Here is an 11,000-nt window from a genome sequence, read left to right as displayed (position 1 = left end):
GCGCATTGTTAGTGCTTAGGAAAGCTATGAGAAGTAGATACTGGAGGTTTTTTGTAAGGCGGACCCCAAAAGGGAGGCAGGTTAAGGGATAGATTCCTTCTCAAAGATTACGCCTATATTGGCACACATACTCGGTTATCGGCTCGTATACATGCTCACGCATGCTCCCCCTACCCATTCCAAGTGTTCACATTATGCTGTGCTGGACATGAGTATAACTGTGTTTACTTGCATCCACTTTGCCACTGTTATGTGACATTAGTGCTACCATTTCAGGGGTGATATGCTGGGGTTCTGTGTGTCACAGGGAGACCCTGTAGGAACCGCTTTGCTGTGTGATGTTAGTAGCGTCCCCCGCCTTCACACATTTGCTGATGGCAGTTCTTGATCACAGTGCCCCTCAGTGTTGTTCCTTGCCAAACTGGATGGAAGACATGGAGCAGCTCCTTATTGTGGGACACAAGGTTATGCAGTGGAGTAGGCCATCAGCGAGACGCTAGCTGGAATGTGGGCAGAACTTTCTGACAGGTTGAAGACAGCTGACATTGAGTCAATGACAATTCATTCAGCTTACAGGGTACAGATATGTTGAATGATGGTATTGCCATGATATGCTCTTGGGAGGAGAAGCAGCATGATGTGGTGGGATCACATTGTTTTGGAAACATGGACTGACCAGCAGTGACTTCAGAAGTTCCGAATGTGGAAAGAGACCTTCGTGGAGCTGTGAGAGAAGCTTGCACCATACCTCCAGCGACAGAACACTTGATTAAGGAAGCCATACTAGTGCAGAAATGGGTGGCTATTGCCCTGTGGAAGCTGGCAATACTAGACAGTTATAGATCTGCTGCAAACCACTTTTGGGGTTGGACACTCCACTGTTGAGGTTGTGCAGGTTTGGAAGGCAATTAATACTGATCTACCCTGGGGTGGTTGCCATAGGAAAAGTTCCAGAAATAATATCTGGATTGGACAGGATGTGGTTTTGAACTATGCAGGGGCCATCAATAGCACTCATATCCCAATAATTTGTCCACCACAAGGGGCAAGTGAGTATATGAATCAAAAAGGTTACTCTTCACTCATTCTACAAGACTTGGTGGATCACAGAGGCAGATTCATGAATACAAATGTGGGAAATACTGAAAAGGTTCCTGAGGCCAGGGTGCTGAGGAGATCAGGATTGTACTTGATGGGCGGAGAAGGGACTTTATTCCCCCAAATGCTATTGTTCTCTATGGGGTGTCTGCCAACTGTCATTGTGGGAGACCTTACATGCCCACTCCGAACTTGGCTCATGCAGCTGTATTCTGATGTCAATGGCCCTCAAAGAAAGGAATTCAGTTAGAAACTCAGTAACCGAGAGTGGTTGTGGAGCGCATGTTTGGTAGACTGAAATCGCGTTGTGACTGGCCATCTGGACGAGTGCATAGGCAACGTGGCAAACGCCATTTGTATAATCATCACCAGCTGCACACACCATAATGTTTGAGGGTAAAGAGGAGTGCTTCCACCCTGAGCAGGCTCAGGACAAGTCTCCGGATCCCACTCGTGCATACTGGTCCCGGTTCCCAACAGGCAAGGGACATCATGGATGATATCTTCCGCCCTGTTGTGCCAAGATGTGTCCACATACATCTGCCTGTGCTGAGGGACACCATCACACTCTCCACAGCTGCTGGAAAAAACACGAGGGACTATTGGCACATACTTGTGGGGCTACATGTTTGTGAGGGTTTTCTTCCCCTTAGCCATTTGTTCCATTCCACACCGTCAAGACAATTGTAACAGGGCTCCTCCACTGGGTTGGGTTTGTGTGGAGGGTGGCATCCAAGACATAATGCAGGCATTGGGCAATGCTTTTGTCTTCACTATTCACACTTGTTTACAAACCTTTTATGGGGAATACTCCATCTCTCAGTGGCCTTATCTCTGTTTGCTTGGCAGGGGCAGAGCCAGGTATGCAGCCATTTCTTTTAAATCCGTCTGTCAGCCCTGCTAATTGCACTTAGCAGCTGATATGGAGCACTAATCCCTACTAAAATTAAAGGCTCCCTAAAAATTTTGTAATCTTTCAAGGGAGAAGAGAACTAGTGTGACTAACGTTTCCTCAGACAACCAAAGTGTTCAGTTCCCTTCCCTTTCCTGAACCTAACCCCCACCGCCACCAGCTTCTGTTTGTAAGGGGATGGTCATATGAAGTGGGTAGCAGGAGACGCACTGAAACTGTAATCTCGCAAGGGACCAAAGACAGCTGCTACTAACTTTAGACAAACTGTATGTTTTCTACTACTGTCCCATCTCCAAACCTGAACCTTTCTAACCTGCCCCACACCTCACCTCCCCCTGCTTTTTGGCCCTGGGATCATCACTGCCTGACTAATAGTGGTTCATCAGAAAACAAAACCATTGATTTATAGCTGTTTTTTGCTTGGGGACCAGTTTGGGGTAGGATGGAGTGGGGAAAGTTGGAGGAGTGTGGTAAGGGGATGGGGTGTGACAGTGCTTCAGCAGGGCAGTTCAGACTCACAGTGAACATAACAGTGCATGGCATTTTATTCAGGGAGGAAAAGTCAGTGCACGGTGCTTCAAATGTCCTGGATCATAAAATCAGGTATGTAGCACCAGAGCAAGAGGGGATATTGGAGGTATGGTAGGGTCCACTGTAACTTACCGTCGGTTCTGATTCCTACTGTGGCTTGGGGTCCTCCTCGGCTGCATGGGGAGAGGGGGGTGCTTCCTCAACTGGTTCCTCTGGGTACAGGTGTGAAATCACATGCTCTTCCTCTTCCAGTCTTTCAGGGTATCCTTCATGGTCTCTGCTGCCTCCTCACCTTGGTCCTCATCCAGTATCTGTTGGACAATAATGCCGGTGGGGTTAAGGAGGGTCTTGTGAGCCACTTCAAGCTCTGTATTGCACCCAGTCGGGCTCCTTATAGAAGGGGCATATATGACAAGCCTTCCCAGAATGACTGTTGGAGTCTTTCGCTCTTGTACAGGAGCCTCATGTGCTCCACGCGTTTCTAGCACTGGGCTGGAGTCTGACAATTGCCTGCCTGCTCCATCCTCTGTGAAACTTCCCATTGCACGTGTATATTCATGCTTCTCCACGAGGAGGCATGGAGGACGGCGTACTCCAACCACACACTGATCAGTATTCAGCGACCCAGGCAGCTGTATTGGTCTGTAAAGAGTACAATGTAAAGCTGGTCTGATGTGGTCAGTGCAGCTTGCTACCACCAGTGAAAATGGGTGGACAGGGACCTTTGTAGATTGGGTAAGGTTCAGGAAGAAAAGGGTTCAGTGCATTGAGGGAATTGAGGTGGAGGTCTATTGAAATTTGAGTTCTCCCCTTACACCCATCCACACTGCAGCCTAGCATGGGTATGCCACAGGCATATTTATCCACTGCCCTCATGCATGCTAGTTTACTTACCCTCACCCAGGCTTCTGGGGTGTAGGTGTGGGCAATAGGGGGGTTCTGGCACAATCACACACGTGGTTATGTGTACAGTCACTAGTGTTGACATACCCTTACTGGGTTCATATTTACCAAACACCTACCAGCCAGAAGCTTGATAACCCCTAAGGCTAAGTCTGCACTAGAAACTTTACAGTGACACAGCTGTACCGCTGCAGCTGCGCTACTGTAAGGTCCCGTGTAGCTGCTCTCTGCTGACAGGAGAGAGCTCTCCGGTTGGCATAATTAAACCATCCCTAATGAGCGGTGGTAGCTATATTGGCAGGAGAGCATCTCCCAGTGACAGCAATTTCCACACCGGCGCTTCTGTTGGTGCAACTTATGTCGGTCAGGGGTGTGGTTTTGTTTTTTTCCCCACAGCCCTGACTGACAAAAGTGCTAGTATAGACATAACCTAAGTAGCATGCAGGGACAGCATGTGGGTGAGAACCTCAGCAGGGTTTGGGGGCACAGGGAAGGTTCTAGATTAGCATCTGTGACAAGCAACCCTCTGATTCCACACATTAGCAACACCCTGATTCCTGAGAGTGCTGCAACCTGAAGACCACTGCTGGCTCAGCTGAGGGTAATTATATGCTTTCTGTTGGAGGGATTGTGAGCACCTGGGCAGCAATTACTAGACTAACAAGGTAATAGGGAGAACATAAGGGGAGTAAACAGGAAGCAATGGTAACTCAGAAGGAAGCTCAGAGGGTGAGCCTGGGCTGAGGAGTGAGGACTGCAGAGAAACCTATTCTTGCTGTAAGCCTGCAGTTCACTACAGTATGTAAGAATACACACACACCCCCCATGCTGAAAGATAAACAGCCCGGTGCATGTTTGTGATTGTGAAACCACCTGAACTGGCCACACAGTGCAGATTACTGGCTAGAGACAGAGGTGCCCTCTTAGTCATGCCAAACCTGTGGGGAAAAAACGCAGAAATTGGGCTTGTTTTTGGCTTAATTGGCTTGTGAGTTGCTTGTTGGCTAGTTTTTGGCTTGTTGTTGTTTTTTTATCGGCTCCTGGCAAGCAGGGGCAAGGGGGGTGGGGAAAGAGTCAGGGGTGCACAGTAGACCCACCACAGTCCCAGACTGCAAGCCGGGGGGGTCTAGTCACATAGAGTGTTGGGGTTCTTAGGGATTGGCTTGTTTTGAAATGGGATTAGCTTGATTTCTGGCTTATCGTGGAAGTCGGGGTACTTAGTTACCGCGTGAAAGTTGGCAACTGTGCGACCCGTGGGGGCTCGTCCGGGAGCAGTAACTCCCTCAGCTGAGAATACCTGAGGTGGGACCTGCGCAAAGGCAGGAGATCTGGGCACCATGGATGAGATGCTGTGCTGGCTGGTGGAATAACAGGAGATGCAGCAGACAGAGAGGCAAGCGATTCTGAATTGGCAGGTGGAGCAACAACAAACTTTGCAAGAATTCGTCAAGGAGCAGGCCAAGGTACAGTAACAGCTCCTGCAGAGGCTAGTGAGTGCCAGTGAGGGGACTGGAAATGAAACAGTGGGCCTAGGACTCTGTAAGATGGCCCAGGATGATGAGCCTGATGCCTTTTTGCTAACGTTTGAACAGGTGTCCAGGAGGAGCAATCCCTGGACAAGACACAGGGTAAAGAACCAGTTGGAAGGAGGGAGAGAAAAAGAGAGATGAGGGCCCTGACATGGTGGAGATGGCAAACCCATCCCACCAGTCTCAAACCAGGGGCACGGTAAGTCAGAGGAGGAGAGGGATCTTGAAATTGTGGCCCTAGAGAGACAATTCAGACAGACCTGTCCGAAGTGAATGGTGCAATGACCTATGCGTAGGGCCCTTCGTTTTCAGTTTTTATTTTATTTAATTTTTCCCGGGAATTTATTGGTGGTGGTGTAGTAATAAAAGGTGAAAATTGGTGGAAAAAAATATTAATTTTTCTGGGTAAATATCAGGTTTTATTTTGGTGGACGGAAGGACACGAAAAAAAGTATTTAGTAGATTAATGCTTTGATCAGTGTGGTTTGCTGCAGAACTAAAACAGAACTCAAAACACATCTGAGTTTAAGAAAACAATAGATCTCTACTCTCTAAATAAAACTTTTCATTTGAATAAGTTGTAGACTGACCTATTAGTCTATAAATATTTACATTTAATAATCACTGACATTGCAGCCGCCTGAAGAAGACTGCAGGCCCAGCTGAGGCCAATTATACACTTTCTGTTGGAAGGACTGTGAGCATCTGGGCAGCAATCACTGGGCTAACAGGGTAACTGGGAGAATATAAGGAAAGGGAAAAAGGAAGCAAGGGCAGCTCTGTAGGAAGCTCACAGGGTGAGCCTGGGCTGAGGAGTGAGGGCTGCAGGGAAACCTATGCTTGCTGTAAGCCCACAGTGCATGGTATTCCTATGTAAGAGAATAAATACACACCTTGGTGAAAGAAACAGCCCAGTGTGTGGTTGACTGACTGTGAAACCACCTGAACTGACTGGGCAGTGGTTCACTGGATAGTGACAGAGGGGCCCTGTGACAGCATCTCATCTGGACAGTGTGTCTCCTTCCCTTCAGTCTCTTATTACGAGTTGTCTAGTTATGAGATACCTAATGTTTCCAAGTGCTGTGATGGGCATATGACAGCAGTTAATAGGACATGTTGGGAGCGGGGTAGAGGAAAAAGACAGACAAGTACACTACAGCAAGGAGAAAGACAATGTCAGACAAGCTGTAGCCTGACCTGTTAAAGGAAATGGGGATGAGAGGAGAGGAATGAAGTGAAGCTAGGATAATGATGATATGCAAAACGCACACGATACAGTGCTGAATGATGTTCCTTTAAGTTGGAGACAGCCTGGGGGTGCAGAGTTTTTCACCTACCCACTTTACTTAGACTCCAACCTTGTCATGGTGAGGTACATTTTTTCCCAGCCCAAGCTCTATGTATCTGTTAGGTACTTATATGGCCCCCATTGCCACAGTAGCTGAGCACCTCACATTCTTTACTCTTTAGTCTCAAGAGCCCTGTGAGGTAGGGAATGCTATTTTCCCTCTTTTACAGATGGGAAACTGAGGCACAGAGGAGGTAAGTAACTTGTGCAAGTTCCTCAGTCTGTGGCATGGAAGGAATTGATCTTGGGAGACAACCTAGTTCCCAAACGAGCACCTTAACCCCAGGCTCATCCTTCCTCTCCAATTACTTAACACTTACTCTTGGAAAATAGTGTGCAATAAGGAATCTATTTCATGTAACAGCAGCTTATGTATAAAGTAATATGGCAACTCTTATTTGAAGCTGTAACAGTCAGCCAGAAATTAAGTCCAGCTGCATTTAAACTATTTTCCATTGAAGTTTTCACTGAACTATATTACTAACCCAGTAAAGCAACTACACCACCACTATTTTATTATAAAAATAAGTTTGACCATTTAAAAATATTTGTATACAATCTGTATTTACGTATGTACAGTCACTTTCTTGTGCAATATGTTTCAGTGCAAAAAGAGAGGTTTTAGATCAGAGTAACTAGTACCTTAACATTTTCCTCACATTCAATGCAAGTGATATATAAAAGCTGTCAGACAGAGACATGATTGATTTTGTTCTGTTATATTAGAATGCCTAAAAGACTCAAAGTAGTGACAAGTGAGATGCCTCTATTCAACTGTACCCCAGATATGGCACAGTGAACCCCCCCCCCCCCCCACTTTGGCCACTCTTCCCTATATGGCTGTATCTGTGAAAAGGAAGGTATACTGATTTCAAATCCAGTTAAGATACTGTCACTCTTTACCCTTTATAAATATTTCAGATTGCCACAAGTACAAAGAATCAGACTTTTGCTTGTAAGTCTGTCTGCTCTGAGCCCATCCACAACTTTTGTGCTCTTCAGCATTTTTGGCTTGTAGCAGGTTTGCATTTGTTACACTCACATTTGTTACACTCACATTTGTTGGAGTGTTATTTTGTATATTTCCATTCTTTGCAAAATGGCTTGATTTATGTTGAAGTCTCTTATGCAGTCCAACAGGTGGTGGAATGAAGTAAGAGGTAGACATTTCTCATGGTGCTGGTTCCTAACATCCCACATTATGGCCATTTAAAATGAATTACTTCATTTTTTTTTTTTTTGCCCTTACTTATTGTAGATTAGTAATCAATTAACTTTTCACTAACCTGTCCTCAAATCAGAGATTCGATGCTGAAACTAAGCACTGAATTTATGCTTAGATAAGTCAGTCAAACATCCAAACTGGATGATAAATATTAAAAATATAACCAACATTATATTGGTACTGTAGTATACATCTCAAAGTGCCATTTTCTCAGTATCAAGTAGTGGTTGATTTGATATTTGATTGCACTTCTCAAGTCAGATTATTGACAACATTCAGCAACATGTCTGAGAAATTCATCACTGAGTTCATCATTGAAGAACCTCATGCAATGAGGGCACTGAAGTTCACCCTGTCCTCTTCTCTCTGATCCTGAACTCCCACTGTCTGTGCGTGTAGCAGGTTGTTCAGATTGTGAACCTGTTCTCCTCACTCCTGACTGGACTTGGCTGTTGCCCAGTAGATGTTCAACATTTGTCTGTACATACACACGATGATTTTGGTTCCCAGTGTGAACTCTAACATGACCTGTTGTCTCTCTCGATTCCTAGAAAATTAAAATAATTAAAAAAAATCAGTATCAGCAAAATCCAACTTTGAGCCCAAAAGGGTTAATCTAAAATTCTAGTATTGACAATATTTTGATAAGGCTGACAAAATCTAAAAGCCGATCCATACTCCATATAAAGATTTTTAGCGGTAACTCAAAGCAATCAGAGCCAGAGACTGAAAGGTGATTAAGTTCCAAACAATCATAAAAGCTACATAAAATAAGTGACTGGGGTCAAGTATCACATGTGCAACAATAACAAATTAAAAAACAAGCGAGTTCCACCTATTCCCTGTTTGTACTGAACTGGTAGTGTCTAAATCCATGAGAAGAAATAATATTTCCAGTTGTGCTGATTCAACACAGAAGGGAAACTGGGACTAATAGGAAGCGTTATATAAATAGGAGAAGACAACTTCTAATTCCTCTAGAACTGAAGTTCTGAAATACGGGTATGGGATTTTTAGCAATTACAGCTTTGACACCTCTGAATTTAAGATATTTGAACAAAACTGTCCATGATTTATTGGTGAGTTTTGTTTCCTTGGGGTGCATCTGATTTTCAGCTTGAGTTTCTCTTATTAATGAAAACAACTTGGTTTAATATCTTGCTTTTCTAGATTTCTTTACCTGTCTCCTGGTTAGCTGGTGCTGTAGACAAGCAACTTCTGCCTGAAGTTCCTGTATTTTACTTTGTGCACGCTCTCGATCTGCTCTTTCAGATGTGAAATCATCCTTGTAAACAAGGACCTGAAAATGAATCATTTAAATATTTTAGCCATTTACTGAGAGTGAGTTAGAGGTCATCGTTGGTAAAGGAATTATAGATTCGCCCATCTAATATTTAAATTAATACTCCATAAAATTGGCTCAGAATGCAGGTATTCTTTTCTACAGTATGTCTGCACTTAACAGTACTAGATATACAGAATTTAGAAAAATACTGATTATTTTGTGTTGGAGGAAAATAAAGCTGTCACAGAATTCCTCCAATACTGAATTTTACTTGAACTTGTGTGTGTGCCCCTTTGTGCTGCTGCCACCTTTGCAATCTGTACAGCTACCCTATGTCCAAGTGCCAAATCAGAAAAATCAACTTAAAAAAGGGAATGATTCAGTGAACTTGTTTTCCCATCTTTTTCTGAGAAAATCTTAATTTCTAAATCAAGCAAATCTGATCAAAGAGTAGATCTAATGACCTGTTGCTCCAGCATTTGTACACGTTCACGATCTCCATCTTTAGCCTTCTTCACATCCTCTAACTCTCGCTTTACTTTAATGCATTCATTCATTTTTTCTTCCAGTAATTTGTTCAACCGAGAAATCTCCTTCTGCATCAGCTCTGAATTTCTTTGCTGTTCGGGTTGAGACTTCAGTTCTTTCAGCTGCAGGTGGAGTCGTTTCACATATTCTTCTCTACTAGCATCATATGCCTGCCACTTTGTATTTAAGTCTTCCACCTGAGAGAGCACCAGAAAATAAATAAATAAAAATAAATAAATAAATACACACACACACACACACACACACCTTAAAATGAAGTGTTGCAAGCAAAAGCTTTCAGAGAAGGATTACAGTGAGGGATGTTAATGTGTTGTTAGGGCTGAAACAGAATTCTTAAACATGTTACATTCTGACTCAATTTCTTTGTGTTGTTAATGGGGCAGCTAGGTTATGTATTGAGGATTTGTATTTGCCAAGGGAACAAAGATTACATGCTAGCTAATATTTTTTATTGAGACTATTCAGGGTCTGCATATAGATGCCATTAGGGTTAAGTTAAATTAGAGTTTGTTAGTGGGAATTTACTGTAGTTGAAAATGTATAATCAAATCCTATTCTACAAACTAAAAAATGTACTTACATGAAACACTTTTTGTTGTAACTTCCTGTTTTCCTCCTGTAGTTGGCAAATAATTGTTTGAGGTGAAGCTTTATTCTCTGAAAATTGTAGCTGTCAGACAAAGTAAGCATTACTTTGATTAAAAAACCACAAACCTTGAAGACATTATTCACAGCTTCATTTTAAAAATAGCACAAACATCCTCCATTTTTCTTCCCTAAGCTAGTCAAACATGTTTTTGGATTAGCTCATTATAAGATCAGTTGTTGGTAAGCTTTTTTTTTTTAAGCAAAGGAATTAAATTTGCTTTAACGTAAGAGAGAGCCCACCTGAAAAACCCGAAAACAAACAACCAGCAGCCACAAACACTCATTCACTTTGGCTTGCTGCGACTTTAAGCAAATGAGAACAAAAAATAATAAAGCTGCTTGATAAATTTTTGACCAGAAGTTTTGAGCTTTAGATTTAATTACATACCTTTGGACTTTTAAGAAATGTCATCAGTTCAAAAAAAAAAAAAAAAACACTAAAATTAAATAAAAAACTAAAGAATTTAAAAAAAAATAAATAAAAAAAAAAAAAAAAAAAAGCCACCCAAAGTACATGAGTAATAAAGCATTTTTGTAAAAAATTCCCTAGAATGAACTAAGACTCACATCTGAATTTCTCTTTGACAGGGAAGTCCCCACTGTACAAGGTAAGCTAATTATTAGACTGAAAACTTACTACTTAGAGAGATGGATATTTCAGTGACACATAAAACATCACATTGCTGAAAATTTCAAGTCCCATTAAACAATCTGCTTTTCTTTCCATCCAAGTCAGCCTCTGTCTATTCACACAGTAATATTTTACATTACTGGAGCATCTTTCATCCCAAAGGCTCCCAATGCACTTTACAAATGTACAGGTTTCAGAGTAGCAGCCGTGTTAGTCTGTATCCGCAAAAAGAACAGGAGTACTTGTGGCACCTTAGAGACTAACAAATTTATTAGAGCATAAGCTTTCGTGGGCTACAGCCCACTTCTTCGGATGCATCCGAAGAAGTGGGCTGTAGCCC

The 11,000-nt window shown here is 42.9% G+C and overlaps 1 protein-coding gene across 1 annotated transcript in view; it reads right to left on the bottom strand.

Annotated features, from left to right (window-relative positions):
* Positions 1 to 7,549: 7,549 nt before the first annotated feature.
* The window catches only part of TNIP2 (TNFAIP3 interacting protein 2), a 10,231-nt gene continuing 6,780 nt past the window's right edge, over positions 7,550 to 11,000 (bottom strand). Inside the window, exons 3-6 of the mRNA XM_024198561.3 lie at positions 9,962 to 10,051; positions 9,297 to 9,557; positions 8,728 to 8,847; positions 7,550 to 8,094 (exon numbers count right to left, since the gene is read on the bottom strand). Of these exons, the coding sequence (XP_024054329.2) occupies positions 7,810 to 8,094; positions 8,728 to 8,847; positions 9,297 to 9,557; positions 9,962 to 10,051 (756 nt within the window). The 3' untranslated portion in view covers positions 7,550 to 7,809. The remainder of the gene's footprint in view (positions 8,095 to 8,727; positions 8,848 to 9,296; positions 9,558 to 9,961; positions 10,052 to 11,000) is intronic.

This window comes from Terrapene carolina, unplaced genomic scaffold, assembly GCF_002925995.2.
Source record: "Terrapene carolina triunguis isolate 2854851 unplaced genomic scaffold, T_m_triunguis-2.0 Scaffold66, whole genome shotgun sequence".
Classification (NCBI taxonomy): Eukaryota; Metazoa; Chordata; order Testudines; family Emydidae; genus Terrapene; species Terrapene triunguis.
Note: the sequence above shows the minus strand (reverse complement) of the source record. Positions and strands in the feature narration are given on the sequence as shown.